The sequence below is a fragment of the Ranitomeya variabilis genome, chromosome 1, assembly GCF_051348905.1.
Source record: "Ranitomeya variabilis isolate aRanVar5 chromosome 1, aRanVar5.hap1, whole genome shotgun sequence".
Classification (NCBI taxonomy): domain Eukaryota; kingdom Metazoa; phylum Chordata; class Amphibia; order Anura; family Dendrobatidae; genus Ranitomeya; species Ranitomeya variabilis.
The window spans coordinates 619,420,068-619,441,436 of NC_135232.1; the positions used below are offsets into that span (position 1 = coordinate 619,420,068).

General features: G+C 45.2%; 1 protein-coding gene across 1 annotated transcript in view; it reads right to left on the reverse strand.

The window, feature by feature from the left end:
* Positions 1 to 20,993, reverse strand: part of PPP1R14D (protein phosphatase 1 regulatory inhibitor subunit 14D) — a 67,719-nt gene extending 46,726 nt beyond the window's left edge. The window contains exon 1 of the mRNA XM_077260780.1: positions 20,619 to 20,993. Coding sequence (XP_077116895.1) covers positions 20,619 to 20,801 — 183 coding nt within the window. The 5' untranslated portion in view covers positions 20,802 to 20,993. The remainder of the gene's footprint in view (positions 1 to 20,618) is intronic.
* Positions 20,994 to 21,369: the final 376 nt, after the last annotated feature.

Sequence of the window (21,369 nt, forward strand, 5' to 3'; positions counted from 1 at the left end):
ACCATGTTTGTAACGTTCAAGTGTCCTCACCTCCCATAAAGGGAAGCTCTGTTTAAGTATACTTATTGTTATTGCACTCAACAAAACTGTATGTCTTTTTGCTAACTTGTATTGTTGTTTTCTTCTCAGTCCCGGAGTACTGTGTTTAACCAGGGGGGAGTGCAGCGCCCCAGAGTCCTGGTCGTTGCAGTACTGTGGCTCCGCCACTATGGGGAGCTATGGTGCGTCTGATGGCACTGAAGGAGTTCATCTGATCAGGTATCACAGACACCAATACATTTCACAGCCGGGCCTCCGGGGGAGCTAAGGGTTCTATTCACTAGGCCACTCCCCACCATAGTGGGTAAACTGGGGGTCAGACAGGAAGTTAGATCAGAAAGCTGACTGGGTTGGAACCAGGCAACACCTTGTGGCAGAGGGTGTTGTGGGGGAAGATACAGTAGGGTCTCTGTCAGGGGTGGGATACTGACAGAGGCTTGGCAACTTGAACGAACGTAACGGGACCGTGCCTGCTCAGGATAGCGGCGGTGCCCAAGGAAGGATTAGAAGCGAGATAGATTGTGCTGAGTGAGAAACGAGATCAAGCAAAAGGAGAAATACCAGTAGGAGTCGTGCTGTAAGACCGAAGCAACATCCTACTGAGGCGCACTACCGGTGGCCGGAACGCTGAGGGAGTATCATAACATTCAGCTTCAAGCAATACTCCAAACAGCGGCAGGACAGTCAGTTTAAGGCGGGCTGTCTCACTTAAATCACCTATGCAGTCTTGGGGGGCAACTTGTGGAGAGGGGCGACTCTAGGGTCCCGGAAGAGCTCCAAGCCTACCCGTCAAACGGGTGCCGTCCCAACCAGAACACCAGGGAGGGACGGAGGATTAGCAGAACATCATCTAATCGAGTTGTGAGGGAACTTAAGAAACAGACACAACAGTTGTGGGGACTTTCTGTAAGCACAGCAGGGAAGGACCACAACACATAGCGCTAGAAGGAAGGCACAGATTTCCACCTGCTAAGAGAACTCTGGAGGTGCCATTGGGCCGGCCGGACTTGCGCAGCCTGGTTATCCGGATTCCGGACTGAGGACCCAGAAATCTTCAGTAAAGAGGTAAAGAGACTGCAACCTGGTGTCCTCGTTATTTACTGCACTGCACCACCACAGCCTCACCACCACTACCATCATCCGTCACATCTTTCACTGTGCGCCCCTCGGCAGGGTCACGGATCGGGCCTAGCCACCGTGACAACCCCGGAGCAGAGACTCAGAGGCCCGGTACCGGGTACCCCTCGGCCCTGCGGCAGTGGGGGCGCTCCAGGAGCCTGAACACAGAGTTCACAACAGTACCCCCCCCTTGAGGAGGGGTCACCGAACCCTCATGAAAACCACCAGGGCGATCAGGATGAGCCACATGGAAGGCACAAACCAAATCGGCTGCATGAATATCAGAGGCGACAACCCAAGAATTATCCTCCTGACCATAGCCCTTCCATTTAACCAAATACTGGAGCCTCCGTCTAGAAATACGAGAATCCAAGATCTTCTCCACCACGTATTCCAATTCTCCCTCAACCAGCACCGGGGCAGGAGGCTCAACCGGAGGTACCACAGGCACCACATACCTCCGCAACAACGAGCGATGGAACACATTATGAATAGCAAATGATGCTGGGAGGTCCAGACGAAATGACACAGGGCCAAGGACTTCCAGAATCTTATAAGGACCGATAAACCGAGGCTTGAACTTAGGAGAGGAGACCCTCATAGGAACGAAGCGAGAAGACAACCACACCAAGTCCCCAACGCGAAGTCGGGGACCCACACAGCGACGGCGGTTGGCAAAGAGCTGAGCCTTCTCTTGAGACAGCTTCAAATTGTCCACCACATGATTCCAAATCTGATACAACCTATCAACCACAACATCCACTCCAGGACAGTCAGAAGGCTCCACCTGACCCGAGGAAAAACGAGGATGAAACCACGAATTACAAAAGAAAGGAGAAACCAAAGTAGCAGAACTAGCCCGATTATTAAGGGCAAACTCAGCCAACGGCAAAAAAGTAACCCAGTCGTCCTGATCAGCAGAAACAAAACATCTTAAATAAGTCTCCAAGGTCTGATTAGTTCGCTCGGTTTGGCCATTCGTCTGAGGATGGAAGGCTGACGAAAAAGACAAATCAATGCCCAATTTAGCACAAAAGGTCCGCCAAAATCTAGACACAAACTGGGATCCTCTGTCAGAAACAATGTTTTCAGGAATCCCGTGCAAACGAACCACATTTTGAAAAAACAGTGGAACCAACTCGGAGGAAGGCAACTTAGGCAAGGGTACCAAATGGACCATCTTAGAAAAACGATCACACACCACCCAGATGACAGACATTCTCTGAGAGACAGGGAGATCTGAAATAAAATCCATGGAAATGTGCGTCCAAGGCCTCTTCGGGACAGGCAAAGGTAACAGCAAACCACTGGCTCGAGAACAGCAAGGCTTAGCCCGAGCACAAATTCCACAAGACTGCACAAAGGAACGCACATCCCGCGACAAGGAAGGCCACCAAAAAGACCTGGCCACCAAGTCTCTGGTACCAAATATTCCAGGATGGCCCGCCAACACCGAAGAATGAACCTCGGAGATGACTCTGTTGGTCCATCTATCCGGGACAAACAGTCTCTCCGGTGGACAGCGATCAGGTCTATCCGCCTGAAACTCTTGCAGCACACGTCGCAAATCTGGGGAGATGGCAGACAAAATCACCCCTTCTCTAAGAATACCAGCCGGCTCTGAATCTCCAGGAGAGTCAGGCACAAAACTCCTAGAAAGAGCATCAGCCTTCACATTCTTCGAACCAGGCAGGTACGAAACCACGAAATCAAAACAAGAGAAAAACAACGACCAACGAGCCTGTCTGGGATTCAGCCGTTTGGCCGACTCGAGATAAATCAAATTCTTGTGATCAGTCAAGACCACCACACGATGCTTAGCTCCCTCGAGCCAATGTCGCCACTCCTCAAATGCCCACTTCATAGCCAACAGCTCCCGATTACCGACATCATAATTCCGCTCGGCAGGCGAAAACTTTCTTGAAAAGAAAGCACATGGCTTCATCACAGAGCCATCAGAGCTTCTCTGCGACAAAACAGCCCCCGCTCCAATCTCGGAAGCATCAACCTCCACCTGGAAGGGAAGTGAGACATCTGGCTGACATAAGACCGGAGCCGAAGAAAACCGACGCTTCAGCTCCCGAAAGGCCTCCACAGCCGCAGAAGACCAATTAGTCACATCAGAACCTTTCTTGGTCAAATCCGTCAAAGGCTTAACAACACCAGAAAAATTAGCTATGAAGCGACGGTAAAAATTAGCAAAACCCAAGAACTTCTGAAGACTCTTAACAGATGTAGGCTGCGTCCAGTCATGAATAGCCTGAACCTTGACTGGGTCCATCTCAATAGTAGAAGGAGAAAAAATGAAACCCAAAAAAGAAATCTTCTGGACTCCAAAAAGACATTTTGAGCCCTTCACAAATAAAGCATTGTCACGCAGGACCTGAAAGACCATCCTGACCTGCTTAACATGAGACTCCCAATCATCCAAAAAAAACAGAATATCATCCAGATACACAATCATAAACTTATCCAGATATTCACGGAAGATGTCTTGCATAAAGGACTGAAAGACTGAAGGAGCATTAGAAAGTCCAAAAGGCATCACCAAGTACTCAAAATGGCCTTCAGGAATATTAAATGCAGTTTTCCATTCATCACCCTGTTTTATACGCACAAGGTTATACGCACCACGAAGATCTATCTTGGTGAACCAACTAGACCCCCTAATGCGAGCAAACAAATCAGTTAACAATGGCAAAGGATACTGAAATTTGACCGTGATTTTATTCAAAAGGCAATAATCAATACAAGGTCTCAGGGAACCATCCTTCTTAGCCACAAAAAAGAATCCTGCACCAAGAGGGGATGAGGACGGGCGAATATGTCCCTTCTCCAAAGACTCCTTTATATAACTCCGCAACGCATGGCAGCATGCTCCGGCACAGATAAATTGAAAAGTCGTCCCTTAGGAAACTTACTACCAGGAATCAAATCTATAGCACAATCACAATCCCTATGAGGAGGTAGAGAATTGAGTTTGGGCTCCTCAAATACATCCTGGTAGTCTGACAAAAACGTAGGGACTTCAGAAGGAGTGGACGAAGCAATTGACACCACAGGAGCGTCACCATGAATTCCCTGACAACCCCAACTTGACACAGACATAGCTTTCCAATCCAGGACTGGATTATGAGTCTGCAGCCATGGTAGACCCAACACGACTACATCATGCAAATTATGCAGTACAAGAAAACGAATCACCTCCTGATGAACAGGAGTCATGCACATGGTCACTTGTGTCCAGTACTGAGGTCTATTCGTAGCCAATGGTGTAGAATCAATTCCCCTTAGTGGAATAGGGAATTTCAAAGGCTCCAAATCAAAACCACAGCGCCTGACAAACGACCAATCCATCAGACTCAGGGCAGCACCTGAATCTACAAAAGCATTAACCGGGTAAGATGACAGGGAACAAATCAGGGTAACAGACAAAATGAACTTAGGCTGTAAAGTACCAATGGTGACTGATTTATCAACCTTCTTTTTGCGCTTAGAGCATGCTGAGATAACATGAGCTGAGTCACCACAGTAAAAGCACAAGCCATTTTGCCGTCTATAATTTTGCCGTTCACTTCTGGTCAGAATTCTGTCACATTGCATAAATTCAGGTGTCTGTTCAGAAGACACCGCCAAATGGTGCACAGGTTTGCGCTCCCGCAAACACCGATCAATCTGAATGGCCAGAGTCATTGACTCATTCAGACCTGCAGGCGTAGGGAACCCCACCATGACATTCTTAATGGCTTCAGAAAGACCTTTTCTGAAATTTGCAGCCAGGGCACACTCATTCCACTGAGTAAGCACCGACCATTTCTGAAATTTCTGGCAGTACACCTCTGCTTCATCTTGCCCCTGTGAGAGGGCCAATAACGCTTTTTCAGCCTGGTTCTCAAGATTAGGTTCCTCATAGAGCAATCCAAGGGCCAGAAAAAACGCATCCACACTGAGCAATTGTTGTGAATTAGACTTTTTTGGCTCCCTCTTGTGGTCACTGGTGATATGACTCTGGGATTGTCTTTCTCAGTTTGGCACCCACCTGGGTCGTTAGTCCAGGGGTGTTGCTATATAAGCTTCCTGGATTCTCAGTCCAGTGCCTGGCATCGTTGTAATCAGATCCTTTCTGTTTGCTCCTGTCTGCTGGTCCTGGTTCTTGCAAAATTAAGCTAAGTCGTGCTACCTTGTTTTTTGGTTATTTGTATGGCTCTTATTTTCTGTCCAGCTTGTACTAAATGTGATTCCTGATTTTGCTGGAAGCTCTAGGGGGCTGGTATTCTCCCCCCGGGCCGTTAGACGGTTCGGGGGTTCTTGAATATCCAGCGTGGAAATTTTGATAGGGTTTTTGCTGACCGTATAAGTCATCTTACTATATTCTGCTATTAGTCAGTGGGCCTCTCTTTGCTAAATATCTAGTTCATTCTTACGTTTGTCTTTTCTCCTTACCTCACCGTTATTATTTGTGGGGGGCTTGTATCCAACTTTTGGGGTCTTTTCTCTGGAGGCAAGAAAGGTCTATCTTTTCCCTTCTAGGGTTAGTTAGTTCTCCGGCTGGCGCGAGACGTCTAGAACCAACGTAGGCACGTTCCCCGGCTGCTGCTATTTGTGGTGCTAGGATTAGATATACGGTTAGCCCAGTTACCACTGCCCTATGAGCTGGTTTTTTATGTTTGCAGACTTGGTATGTACTTTTGAGACCCTCTGCCATTGGGGTCATAACAGTATGCCAGGCCAAAGTTGAATGTTTAATGCATTGCAGAAGTGGGATAATAAGAAAGGAAATTCTGAGTTTTTTTTTTTTTTTTTTCCTCTCTTTGTTCCTCCCCTTTACCTCTGAGTGGCTTGTGTTTGCTGCGGACATGAATGTCCAGACCTTGATTGCAGGTGTGGATCAGCTTGCTGCTCGTGTGCAGGGCATACAAGATTTTGTTACCAGTAGTCCAATGTCTGAACCTAAAATACCTATTCCTGAACTGTTCTCTGGAGACCGATTCAAGTTTAGGAATTTCAGGAATAATTGTAAATTGTTTCTATCTCTGAGACCCCGTTCATCTGGAGACTCAGCTCAGCAAGTTAAAATTGTTATCTCTTTCTTACGGGGCGACCCTCAGGATTGGGCCTTCTCGCTAGTGCCAGGAGATCCGGCATTGGCAAATATTGATGCGTTTTTTCTGGCGCTCGGATTGCTTTACGAGGAACCCAATCTTGAAATTCAGGCAGAAAAAGCCTTGCTGGCTATTTCTCAGGGCCAGGATGAAGCTGAAGTGTATTGCCAAAAATTTCGGAAATGGTCCGTGCTTACTCAGTGGAATGAGTGTGCTCTGGCCGCAAATTTCAGAAATGGCCTTTCTGAAGCCATTAAGAATGTGATGGTGGGTTTCTCCATTCCTACAAGTCTGAATGATTCCATGGCGCTGGCTATTCAAATTGACCGGCGTTTGCGGGAGCGCAAAACTGCTAATCCTCTGGTGGTGTTGTCTGAACAAACACCTGATTTAATGCAATGTGATCTAATTCAGACTAGAAATGAACGGAAAAATCATAGACGTCAGAATGGGTTGTGTTTTTACTGTGGTGATTCTACACATGTTATATCAGCATGCTCTAAACGCCTAACAAGGGTTGTTAGCCCTGTCGCCATTGGTAATTTGCAACCTAAATTTATTTTGTCTGTGACTTTAATTTGCTCATTGTCTTCCTACCCTGTTATGGCGTTTGTGGATTCAGGTGCTGCCCTGAGTCTTATGGATCTGTCATTTGCCAAGCGCTGTGGTTTTGTTCTTGAGCCGTTGGTAAATCCTATCCCTCTTAGGGAGGTATTGATGCTACGCCATTGGCGGAAAATAAACCGCAGTTTTGGACACAGGTAACCATGTGCATGACTCCTGAACATCAGGAGGTGATTCGTTTTCTTGTTCTGCATAAAATGCATGATTTGGTCGTTTTGGGTCTGCCATGGTTACAGACCCATAATCCAGTCTTGGATTGGAAGGCAATGTCTGTGTCAAGTTGGGGCTGTCAGGGAATTCATGGTGATTCCCCGCCAGTGTCTATTGCTTCCTCTACTCCTTCGGAAGTTCCTGAGTATTTGTCTGATTATCAGGATGTATTCAGCGAGTCCACGTCCAGTGCTCTGCCTCCTCATAGGGACTGTGACTGCGCCATAGATTTGATTCCAGGTAGTAAATTTCCTAAGGGAAGACTATTTAATCTGTCTGTACCTGAGCATACCGCAATGCGTTCGTATATCAAGGAGTCTCTGGAGAAGGGGCATATCCGTCCATCCTCTTCCCCTCTTGGTGCGGAATTCTTTTTTGTGGCCAAGAAGGACGGATCTTTGAGACCTTGTATTGACTATCGGCTTCTGAATAAAATCACTGTTAAATTTCAGTATCCTTTGCCTCTGTTGTCGGACTTGTTTGCCCGGATTAAAGGTGCCAAGTGGTTCACCAAGATAGATCTTCGTGGTGCGTACAACCTTGTGCGCATTAAGCAGGGAGATGAATGGAAAACTGCATTTAATACGCCCGAAGGTCATTTTGAGTACTTGGTGATGCCTTTTGGGCTCTCTAATGCTCCTTCAGTGTTTCAGTCCTTTATGCATGATATTTTCCGGAAGTATCTGGATAAACTTATCATTGTTTATCTGGATGATATTCTGGTTTTTTCTGATGATTGGGACTCGCATGTAGAGCAGGTCAGGATGGTATTTCAGGTTTTGCGTGAGCATGCTTTGTTTGTTAAGGGCTCAAAGTGTCTCTTTGGAGTACAGAAGGTTCCCTTTTTGGGGTTTATTTTTTCCCCTTCTGCGGTGGAGATGGACCCAGTCAAGGTCCGAGCTATTCATGATTGGCCCACGTCAGTTAAAAGTCTTCAGAAGTTCTTGGGCGAGACGTCTAGAACCAACGTAGGCACGTTCCCCGGCTACTTCTATTTGTGGTGCTAGGATTAGATATATGGTCAGCCCAGTTACCACTGCCCTATGAGCTGGTTTTTTGTGTTTGCAGACTTGGTATTTATTCCTGAGACCCTCTGCCATTGGGGTCATAACAGTTTGTCCATTAGTCTGAGGATGAAAGGCCGACGAAAACGACAACTCAATGCCCATCCTAGCACAAAAGGATCGCCAGAACCTGGAAACAAACTGGGATCCTCTGTCAGACACAATATTCTCAGGAATGCCGTGTAAACGAACCACATTCTGAAAGAACACAGGAACCAGATCGGAAGAGGAAGGCAGCTTAGGCAAAGGCACCAAATAAACCATCTTAGAAAAGCGATCACATACCACCCAGATGACAGACATGCCCTGAGACACCGGGAGATCTGAAATGAAATCCATGGAAATGTGTGTCCAAGGCCTCTTCGGGACAGGCAAGGGCAAGAGCAACCCGCTGGCACGAGAACAGCAAGGCTTAGCTCGAGCACAAGTCCCACAGGACTGCACAAACGACCGCACATCCCGTGACAAGGAAGGCCACCAAAAGGACCTAGCCACCAGATCTCTGGTGCCAAAAATTCCCGGATGCCCTGCCAACACCGAGGAATGAACCTCGGAAATGACTCTGCTGGTCCACTTATCAGGAACAAACAGTCTGTCAGGTGGACAAGAGTCAGGTCTACCAGCCTGAAATCTCTGCAACACACGTCGCAAATCCGGAGAAATGGCTGACAAGATAACTCCCTCTTTAAGAATACCAACCGGCTCTGCGACTCCCGGAGAGTCAGGCACAAAGCTCCTTGAAAGAGCATCAGCCTTCACATTCTTTGAACCTGGTAAATACGAGACCACAAAGTCAAAACGGGAGAAAAACAATGACCAGCGGGCCTGTCTAGGATTCAGGCGTTTAGCAGACTCGAGATACATCAAATTTTTGTGATCAGTCAAGACCACCACACGATGCTTAGCACCCTCGAGCCAATGACGCCACTCCTCAAATGCCCACTTCATGGCCAACAACTCCCGATTGCCAACATCATAATTCCGCTCAGCAGGCAAAAACTTCCTCGAGAAAAAGGCACAAGGTCTCATCACAGAGCAACCAGGGCCTCTCTGCGACAAAACGGCCCCTGCCCCAATCTCAGAAGCATCCACTTCAACCTGAAAGTGAAGTGAGACATCAGGCTGGCACAAAACAGGCGCCGAAGTAAACCGGCGCTTCAACTCCTGGAAAGCCTCCACGGCTGCAGGAGCCCAGTTAGCAACATCAGAACCTTTCTTGGTCATATCCGTCAAAGGTTTAACAATGCTAGAAAAATTAGCAATAAAACGACGGTAGAAGTTAGCAAAACCCAAGAACTTCTGAAGACTCTTAACTGACGTGGGTTGAGTCCAATCATGAATAGCTCGGACCTTGACTGAGTCCATCTCCACCACAGAAGGGGAAAAAATAAACCCCAAAAAGGGAACCTTCTGTACTCCAAAGAGACACTTTGAGCCCTTAACAAATAAAGCATTCTCACGCAAAACCTGAAACACCATCCTGACCTGCTCTACATGCGAGTCCCAGTCATCAGAAAAAAACAGAATATCATCCAGATAAACGATCATAAATTTATCCAGATACTTCTGGAAAATATCATGCATAAAGGACTGAAACACTGAAGGAGCATTAGAGAGCCCAAAAGGCATCACCAAGTACTCAAAATGACCTTCGGGCGTATTAAATGCGGTTTTCCATTCATCTCCTCGCTTAATGCGCACAAGGTTGTACGCACCACGAAGATCTATCTTGGTGAACCACTTGGCACCTTTAATTCGGGCAAACAAGTCTGACAACAGAGGCAAAGGATACTGAAATTTAACAGTGATTTTATTCAAAAGCCGATAGTCAATACAAGGTCTCAAAGATCCGTCCTTCTTGGCCACAAAAAAGAATCCCGCACCAAGAGGGGAAGAAGAAGGACGGATATGCCCCTTCTCCAGAGACTCCTTGATATACGAACGCATTGCGGTATGCTCAGGTACAGACAGATTAAATAGTCTTCCCTTAGGAAATTTGCTACCTGGAATCAAATCTATGGCACAGTCACAGTCCCTATGAGGAGGCAGAGCACTGGACCTGGACTCGCTGAACACATCCTGATAATCAGACAAATACTCAGGAACTTCCGAAGGAGTAGAGGAAGCAATAGACACCGACGGGGAATCACCATGAATACCCTGACAGCCCCAACTTGACACAGACATTGCCTTCCAATCCAAGACTGGATTATGAGTCTGTAACCATGGCAAACCCAAAACGACCAAATCATGCATTTTATGCAGAACAAGAAAACGAATCACCTCCCGATGTTCAGGAGTCATGCACATGGTTACCTGTGTCCAAAACTGCGGTTTATTTTCCGCCAATGGCGTAGCATCAATACCCCTCAGAGGGATAGGATTAACCAACGGCTCAAGAACAAAACCACAGCGCTTGGCAAATGACAGATCCATAAGACTCAGGGCAGCACCTGAATCCACAAACGCCATAACAGGGTAAGAGGACAATGAGCAAATCAAAGTCACAGACAAAATAAATTTAGGTTGCAAATTACCAATGGCGACAGGACTAACAACCCTTGTTAGGCGTTTAGACCATGCTGATATAACATGTGTAGAATCACCACAGTAAAAACACAACCCATTCTGACGTCTATGATTTTTCCGCTCATTTCTGGTCTGAATTCTATCACATTGCATCAAATCAGGTGCTTGTTTAGACAACACCACCAGAGGATTAGCGATTTTGCGCTCCCGCAAACGCCGGTCAATTTGAATAGCCAGCGCCATGGAATCATTCAGACTTGTAGGAATGGAGAAACCCACCATCACATTCTTAATGGCTTCAGAAAGGCCATTTCTGAAATTTGCGGCCAGAGCACACTCATTCCACTGAGTAAGCACGGACCATTTCCGAAATTTTTGGCAATACACTTCAGCTTCATCCTGGCCCTGAGAAATAGCCAGCAAGGCTTTTTCTGCCTGAACCTCAAGATTGGGTTCCTCGTAAAGCAATCCGAGCGCCAGAAAAAACGCATCAATATTTGCCAATGCCGGATCTCCTGGCGCTAGCGAGAAAGCCCAATCCTGGGGGTCGCCCCGTAAAAAAGAGATAACAATTTTAACTTGCTGAGCTGAGTCTCCAGATGAACGGGGTCTCAGAGATAGAAACAATTTACAATTATCCCTGAAATTCCTAAACTTAAATCGGTCTCCAGAAAACAGTTCAGGAATAGGTAGTTTAGGTTCAGACATAGAACTACTGGTAACAAAATCTTGTATGCTTTGCACACGAGCAGCAAGCTGGTCCACACTTGTAATCAAGGTCTGGACATTCATGTCTGCAGCAAGCTCAAGCCACTCAGAGGTAAAGGGGAGGAAGAGAGGAAAAAAAAAAAAAAATCAGAATTTCCTTTCTTATTATCCCACTTCTGCAATGCATTAAACATTCAATGTAGGCCTGGCATACTGTTATGACCCCAATGGCAGAGGGTCTCAGGAATAAATACCAAGTCTGCAAACACAAAAAACCAGCTCATAGGGCAGTGGTAACTGGGCTGACCATATATCTAATCCTAGCACCACAAATAGAAGTAGCCGGGGAACGTGCCTACGTTGGTTCTAGACGTCTCGCGCCAGCCGGAGAACTAACTAACCCTAGAAGGGAAAAGAAAGACCTTTCTTGCCTCCAGAGAAAAGACCCCAAAAGTTGGATACAAGCCCCCAACAAATAATAACGGTGAGGTAAGAGGAAAAGACAAACATAAGAATGAGCTAGGTATTTAGCAAAGACAGGCCCACTAGCTAATAGCAGAATATAGTAAGATGACTTATATGGTCAGCAAAAACCCTATTAAAATATCCACGCTGGATATTCAAGAACCCCCGAACCGTCTAACGGCCGGGGGGAGAACACCAGCCCCCTAGAGCTTCCAGCAAGGTCAGAAATCACATTTAGTACAAGCTGGACAAAAATAGAAGCAAAGCAAGTAACTCAAAAAAAACAAAGAAGCAGGACTTAGCTTAATTTTGCAAGAGCCAGGACCAGCAGACAGGAGCAACAGAAGGATCTGATAACAACGATGCCAGGCACTGGACTAAGGATCCAGGAAGTTTATATAGCGACACCCCTGGACTAACGACCCAGGTGAGTGCCAAACTGAAGAAAGACAATCCCAGAGTCATATCACTAGTGACCACAAGAGGGAGCCAAAAAGTCTAATTCACAACACAAACGGAGCGAACTAATCAGACTCTGGAGGCTTATTTGAGGTGTTTTGTTTCTGCAGATCAGGATGATTGGGTGACCTTCTTGCCGTTGGCTGAGTTTGCCCTTAATAATCGGGCTAGTTCCGCTACTTTGGTTTCGCCTTTTTTTTGCAACTCTGGTTTCCATCCCCGTTTTTCCTCGGGACATGTGGAGCCTTCTGACTGTCCTGGGGTAGATTCCGTGGTGGATAGGTTGCAGCAGATCTGGAATCATGTGGTGGACAACTTGAAGTTGTCACAGGAGAAGGCTCAGCGTTTTGCCAACCGCCGCTGCGGTGTGGGTCCCCGACTTCGTGTTGGGGATTTGGTATGGCTGTCTTCTCGATTTGTTCCTATGAAGGTCTCCTCTCCTAAATTTAAGCCTCGCTTCATCGGTCCTTACAAGATATTGGAAATCCTTAATCCTGTGTCCTTTCGATTGGATCTTCCGGTGTCGTTTGCCATTCACAACGTGTTCCATAGGTCTTTGTTGCGGCGGTACGTTGTACCTGTGGTTCCTTCTGTTGAGCCTCCTGCTCCGGTCTTGGTTGAGGGCGAGTTGGAGTACGTGGTGGAGAAGATCTTGGATTCTCGTCTCTCCAGGCGGAGGCTTCAGTATCTGGTCAAGTGGAAGGGCTATGGTCAGGAGGATAATTCCTGGGTGGTTGCCTCTGATGTGCATGCGGCCGACTTAGTTCGTGCCTTTCACGCTGCTCATCCTGATCGCCCTGGTGGTCTTGGTGAGGGTTCGGTGACCCCTCCTTAAAGGGGGGGTACTGTTGTGAATTAGACTTTTTTGGCTCCCTCTTGTGGTCACTGGTGATATGACTCTGGGATTGTCTTTCTCAGTTTGGCACCCACCTGGGTCGTTAATACAGGGGTGTTGCTATATAAGCTTCCTGGATTCTCAGTCCAGTGCCTGGCATCGTTGTAATCAGATCCTTTCTGTTTGCTCCTGTCTGCTGGTCCTGGTTCTTGCAAAATTAAGCTAAGTCGTGCTACCTTGTTTTTTGGTTATTTGTATGGCTCTTATTTTCTGTCCAGCTTGTACTAAATGTGATTCCTGATTTTGCTGGAAGCTCTAGGGGGCTGGTATTCTCCCCCCGGGCCGTTAGACGGTTCGGGGGTTCTTGAATATCCAGCGTGGACATTTTGATAGGGTTTTTGCTGACCGTATAAGTCATCTTACTATATTCTGCTATTAGTCAGTGGGCCTCTCTTTGCTAAATATCTAGTTCATTCTTACGTTTGTCTTTTCTCCTTACCTCACCGTTATTATTTGTGGGGGGCTTGTATCCAACTTTTGGGGTCTTTTCTCTGGAGGCAAGAAAGGTCTATCTTTTCCCTTCTAGGGTTAGTTAGTTCTCCGGCTGGCGCGAGACGTCTAGAACCAACGTAGGCACGTTCCCCGGCTGCTGCTATTTGTGGTGCTAGGATTAGATATACGGTTAGCCCAGTTACCACTGCCCTATGAGCTGGTTTTTTATGTTTGCAGACTTGGTATGTACTTTTGAGACCCTCTGCCATTGGGGTCATAACAGCAATGCAGGATTCCCTGGCGCCAATGCGAAAGCCCAATCTTGAGGGTCACCCCGCAAAAAAGAAATGATAATTTTAACTTGCTGAACGGAATCACCAGAGGAACGAGATTTCAAAGAAAGATACAACTTACAATTGTTCTTGAAATTCAGGAACCTAGATTTATCTCCAGAAAACAACTCCGGAATAGGTATTCTAGGCTCTGACATAGGACTGTGAACAACAAAATCCTGAATACTTTGAACCCTAGTAGCAAGATGATCCAGACTGGAAGCCAAGCTCTGGACATCCATGTCAGCAGCTGAACTCAGAACCACACCAAGATTAAGAGGAGGAGAGAAGCCAGCCACAGCAGCTAGACACACGGCAACAACACAAAAAAAAATAAAAAATTTTTCAAGGCTTCTTTTCTCCTGCTTCTGCCATGCAATTAACACTTTGTTAGCCGGCTGTACTGTTGTTATCATCCCTAGTGGCTGAGGATCACAAATAGACCAGCAAGTAATTAAACTAAGGACGAGCTCTAGGGAGATGGTAACTGGACTGATCGCAAATCTGAACCTATCCAACACAACTAGAGGTAGCCGGTGAACGTGCCTAAAAAATTACTAGACGTCTCGAGCCAGCCTGAGGAACTAGCTATCCCTAAAGAGAAAGAAAGACCTCGCTTGCCTCCAGAGAAATAATCCCCAAAGATATAGAAGCCCCCAACAAATGTTAACGGTGAGGTAAGAAGAAGGCACATACATAGGGATGAAATCAGATTCAGCAAAAGAGGCCCACTAGTACTAGAAAGCAGAAAAATAGAGCAGGGGTCTATGCGATCAATAAAAAACCCTTACAAAATATCCATCCAGAGATTTCCAGAACCCACACACCAACTAACGGTGTGTGGGGAGAAACTCAGCCCACTAGAGCAACCAGCAAGCGAGGGAATTACATTTTAGCAAGCTGGAACAGAAAACATGATAAACACTGCTGATCAAAAAATGAGCAAACAAAACTTACCTTGTCCTGGATGGACTGGGAGCAAGGTAGTCAGAAAGAATAAGTAGCACTGATTACATCGACAGCCGGCAACAAGTGAAAGTAAAACAGAGCTATATAGGAACCTCCCAGAGGATAATGAACCAGCTGATAGCCAGAGACCAGCAGGATAACAGACAAAGCCACCAGGGGGAGCCCAAAGCAAAAGTCACACCATACCACCAGTGACCACAAGAGGGAGCCTGAACACAGAGTTCACAACAGGGACCATATGCTTTGTTGCGCAATTTCTCCTGAGTGTGTCAATGCCCCGTATTTGGTGGAAAACTACTGTTAGGGCGCAAAGCAGTAATCGAGGGAGAAGGAGCTCCATTTGACTTTTGGAGTCAAAATTATTTTGCTTGGAATAGAAAGCGGATGTCATGTCACGAGACCCCTTGATGTGCCTAAACAGTGGACACCCCCCACAAGTGACGCTATTTTGGAAACTACACCCTTCAAGGAATTTATTTAGAGCTGTGGTGATCACCTTGAACCCACAGGTGCTTCACAGAATTTTATAACGTTGAGCCATGAAAATGAAATAAATTTTTCACACAAAAATGTAGGTTTTGCCCCATATTTTTCATTTTCACAAGGGTAACAGGAGAAAATGGACCATACAATTTGTGGTGAAATTTCCTCTGAGTACGCAGATACTTCATATGTTGTGAAAAACTACTGTTCATTCACACAGCAGGGCCCGGAAGAGAAGGAAAGTCATTTGACTTTTGAAATGCAAAATTGGCTGGAATAGATAGCAAATGCCATGTCATTTTTGCATAGTCCTTACTGTGCCTAAAAAGTGGAAGCCCCAACAATTGACCCATTTCCCCAACAATTGACCCCATTTTGGAAACTATACCCTCAAAGAATTTATCTAGCTGTGTGATGAGCACCTTGAACCCCTTGTGGGCTTCACAGAATTTTATAATATTGAGCTGTGAAAATTAAAAAAAAAAAAAAATTCCCACAAAAATATTGCTTTAGCTCCACATTTTTTATTTTCACAAGAATAACTGGGAAAACGCTAAAATTTGTTGAGCAATTTCTACCGATACTCCATATGTTGTGGAAAACTACTGTTTGAGCGGACGGTAGGGCTCAGGAGTGAAAGGACATCATTTGACTTTTGGAGTGCAAAATTAGCTGGAATAGAAAGCAGATGCCATGTCACAGTTAAAGGGAACCTATCACCCCAAAATTCGCCTATAAGCTAAGGCCACCGGCATCAGGGGCTTATCTACATTCTGTAATGCTGCAGATAAACCCCAAGGTAACCTGAAAGAGAAGAAAAACAAGTCAGATTATACTCACCCAGGGGCGGACCCGGTGCAGTCCGGTCCGATGGGTGTCGCGGTCCGGGTCCAGCACCTCCCAGCTTCATACGATGACGTCCTCTTCTTTGCTTCTTGCCGCAGCTCCTGCACAGACATACTTTATCTGCCCTCAGAGCAAAGAAATGCAGTGCGCAGGTGCCGGGCCTCTTTGACCTCTCCCAGCGCCTGCACACTGCAGTACTTTGCTCTGCCCTCAACAGGGCAGATAAAGTACGCCTGCGCAGGAGCCGCAGCAGGAAGACAAGAAGAGGACATCATCGTATGAAGATGGGAGGCGCTGGACCCGGACCGCGACACCCATCGGACCGGACCACACCGTGATCGCCCCTGGGTGAGTATAATATAACCTGTTTTTCTTATCTTTCAGGTTACATCGGGGGCTTATCTACAGCATTACAGAATGCTGTAGATAAGCCCTTGATGGCGGTGGCCTTAGCTTATAGGCGAATTTTGGGGTGACAGATTCCCTTTAAATAGCCCCTGATGTGCACAATTGACTCCATTTTGGAAACTAGACCTCTTGAGAAATTCATCTAGGGGTGTAGTGAGCATTTTTAAATGTCAGGAGATTCACAGAATTGTATAACATTGAGCTGAGTCAATGGAAAATTACTATTGTTTCCACTAAAATGTTGCTTTAGCCCTAAGTTTTTAATTTTTAGAATGATTAATAGGAGAAAATGTACATTATAGATTGTTATGCAATTTCTCCTGTATACGCCAATTGGGAGTGCAGAAATCTCTGGATTTCTTTTGGGGGGTGAGGAGCCACAGCGTTTTTCCAGAGCATTTATGCAACTAGTAACATGGAAGTCCCCAATATTTCCATTAACAGATGACAACGCTGAGTAGGGACTTTGTGGTTTGAGTTAAAGCTTTTATTGGGAACATTTTACATAATGTTTGGGTTCACATTTATCTGGCGCTCTACGCTAAGCACTCACTTTGTGGTTTCCATCTAAATCTCTGAGTGACGAGAGTCAGATGAAACCCCCGATGGGTCTATTCGCTATAATGAGGCAGCAGAGTTACTCTGGACTCCGTCTGGCCTCTGTTCAGTGGTGTCCTTCTTTTCAAAAGTGCACAAAACTTTGGCAGACCACTCTTTTTTGCAATCCTAAAAAGACAGACACTGCCAGATCATAGGCCGGACAGCGTACCTAGTGCCTCTATCTGCCTCATTATAAGGGAGTCTTCTGCCATTGGTTCCGTATTTCAGAGATTTACACAGAATGCCTGGTGTATGCTCAGCGCCAGAGCAATGGATAAATGTGCGCCGAGCCTTACTGCGATCTTTAGGAGGCAGAATCAACTAATCAACAGCAGGTGAAGAATCGGTTTGATTTACTTTTTACGCCGTTCCTCGTGTGCTATAGGTAATTAGATTACTTTATTCTTCAGGTCGGTGTGATTACAGCGATACCAGATTTATATCTGGTTTTTATGCTTGGCAGCTGTCACATCCAAAAAAACACTTTTATTTTACAAAAAAAGTTTGTGCATCACCATATTCTAAGTGCTATAATTTTTCTATATTTCTGCCGACCGAGCCATGTGAGGGCTTGTTTTCTGCAGGACAAGTTGACGTTTTTATTGGTCCTTTTTTGGCCACATTAACAGCCATCTCTTATCTCAGTAATGGGAAAGTCTGTCTTCACTGAATGCAGATTTGACCTCAGAATTGGAATTTTGATAATGACTGATCTATTCTAGCATAGAAAGAAGCAGATCTGTCTCATAAGATGTATTACTAAGTTGCTTATTTTCATGTGTACTATTGATTTATGATATAAAAATTAAAATGACAATTACTCTTTAACTAATACTCCCTTATATTGTACAGACTGAATATTCAGCCCACATAATCATGCCATATAGTTCCAAAATAATATGGGCATACAGCATATAACAACCAAGTGCCAACATTTGGTATCCAAATAACAGAGAGCTACTCAGGATTTCAATGTTTGCATTTTCTAACAGCAAAGAATTCAAGAAAATAGGCCATACTCCATTATTAAATAATCCTCCGCTCCAGCGTTGCCACTCTGGTAATTCTCACTGGTCTCTGTTTACTTTTCTGCAGCAATCACTTGTTGTACATCCACGTGAATACTGCAGCCAATCACTGCAGCCAATCACTGGCCAATCACCTGGCTGACGCAGGTGATTGGCTGCAGCAGTCTCAATGATGTGCAGGCAAGTGATTGTGCAGAAAAGTAAGCAATAAACAATAGAGGTGCTGGGAAGGAGTGGCAGAAATCTCTCCTTGCAAATGCAATATCTTGTACATGGGATACCCTTATATTTCTTTTATGGTTCAATAGTTATTATTGTATATAACTTGTTTGAGTCCAAACGAGTAATACTAAAGGTGTCTTGGGATACTTTTAAGTTGAAGGCCTATCCTTAAAATAGGTCATCAATACCAGATCAGTTGGGGTGCGACACCTGGCACTCCGCCAGTTAGATGTTTTTGCTACTGGCTGTGCCTGGGTGTACTTAGTTGCGGAGCAGAATAGCACAACTGTGTCAAAAAGATAGTGGCCACATTGGGGTATTGCAGTTTTTTTTGTTTAAATCGTGTTTATTGAAGCAAATAAACAATTCAGCAATGAAATAGAATGGGAACACAATCAGTCAAATAAATGGAATACAATCTACTTTTCCGTCAGAGAGTTAGTGTCCCAACAATTTTAAAATTTTATTTCCAGCTTAATAACTTTAATTATCACTGTTATAATAGGCAATCATTGGAAAAGATTATTCGTAACACCAAATGCTAAGTTACATATATTGATAGTAGGTATCTCATACAAGATGAGGAAAGTGCGAGAAAAGGAGAGGTAGTAAAAGAGGAAGGAAAGAGAAGAAGAGAAGGATACAGATAAGAACAAGAAGATATATTGTAAGTAGTTGGGTACGGGAGAGCCAAGCTCCCTCCCTCGGGTGAACCCCAACCCCCTTCCAGCGGTGGACAAGATGAAGACCCACTGAACCCGACCCCAGACCACGGAAGCAGGCTAAGATAGATAAGTAATGTTCAGGAAGTAAGAACAGCTGAAGCTAATCCAAATATAGATCAGGGTCTAGATAGCCATACATCTAAATCCGGGGTTTCTCTGAATGCAATCCATGGAGCCCAAGTATTGTAAAATTTGGTAGGGTCCCTAGTAGCCTGATTTATCAATTGCTCCATTCTATAGATATCGTTAAGTTCCGCAACAAATTCAGAGCATGAGGGGGATTTTTCTTGTTTCCAATACCGGGGGATCAAGTTGTTAGTAGCCGTGAGGAAATGTCTGAGAAGATTCTTCTTAAACCCAGATATTGACAAGTCACATAAAGACAGGAGGGCTAATTCTGCTGTGGGCCTAACCTTACGAATAGATAGTTTACTATAGAGATCAAAGATTGACCTCCACAATTTCTGTATGGGCGGACAGTCCCACCAGATATGGACATATGTTCCCTTTTCCTCTGCGCATCTCCAGCATATATCTGGGATCACCAGGAACATGGCATGAGGGGTATTGCAGTTTTGATTAGAGGCGTATGTGCAGTACCCACCCGTGGCCACTATGTGGTTTATGGAGCTGTGTAGCTCCGCAACTGATCACACCCAGATGCCGCCATCACCAGGAACAGCTGATTGGCAGGGGTTTCGGGTATTGCACCTCACTGATCTGGTATTTATCACTTAGGCCGGGATCACACATACGCGAGATACGGCCGGCCGAGTCTCACAGGTGAAGACCCAGCTCTGGCGCTGGCACTCCAGAGCGGAGCGTGCAGCCGCACAGCAATACATGGAGCTGCACGCTCCGCTCCGGAGTGCCGGCGCCAGAGCTGGGTCTTCACCTGCGAGACTCGGCCATATCTCGCGTATGTGTGATCCCGGCCTTATCCTAAGACTAGGCTACTAATATAAAAGAACTGGACAACCTATTTAAGAAAATTAATTTTAACTTTTATATATGGTTTTATTTTCTGACTCGAAGATAGAACTGAAATTCGTCCAAGGGAAGTGAAAATTTCTCTACAAATTCTCACTATTGTTTTTGTATCGTTGGGTAGCTTTATTTTCCTTTTATATTCCTCACGTATTTTTAACATAGTCAACCCTTTGAACCAAATTATATTGCAACTGTTTGAATGAACAATAATCTAAAATGTATTGAAAATACAAAAAAAAAGAGAAAATTATAATTAATGAATAAAACATTAAGAACACATTAAAAGTATACAATATGAACCAAATAGCTAATAGTTGTAATATAGTAGTGACAAGTAAAAAAAAAAAAAAATTCTGTTTTCAGACTTACTTGGTTCTGGTAGAGCTCCTGAATTTGAGCATCAATCCACTCCTCCAGCTTAATCCTGCGCTGCAGTTCCTTGCGGTTATATTTCACTGTCAGTTTACCGTGCTTCTTTGATGTCACATCTTCATCTTGTTTTTCCTGAGGTAGGAAGGTGACCTGAGCTGGACAGCTATTGCTGGTAGCCATGTTCACCTCTTTTTTTTTTGTGCTCTTCGTCTACCTGTTTTTTTTTTTTAAGCTTTTCGACAATGCACCAGATCTGCTTGGATAGGCGTGAATCTGAAGTGATGTGATCAGGCTGGAGACTGAGAATGACTGGGACAAAAGTACAAGAGGAGAGGTTACAAGGAGACAAAGTGCCGGCTGCCTTCTTCAGTTTCACTATTCCAGTGCAGATAGGGATCAAATGTTCACGTTTTGCCTTATCGCGTCTGAAGGCGTGTCGCAAGATAATGAGAAGTTCAGAATCAATGACGTCCTCCACTACTGGACAATCAGCTAAATTGTGCATCATAAAATAAGAAAAAACAACAACATATCCTTACCTCCTGGACCACCGCCATTCCTCTGATACTAGTGCTGTGTGTCATGTTGCATGACCGTTGCATCCAATCAGTGGCCATGGAATGGCTTCAACCTGTCAGTATTCCATTGCTTTTGTGCCATGACTGATTTGGAAGCCAAGGCTGTAAGGTAAAATCCTAAAGGTGAGTCAGTTTAAATAGCAATATTGATTTACGACAAAAATCTATTT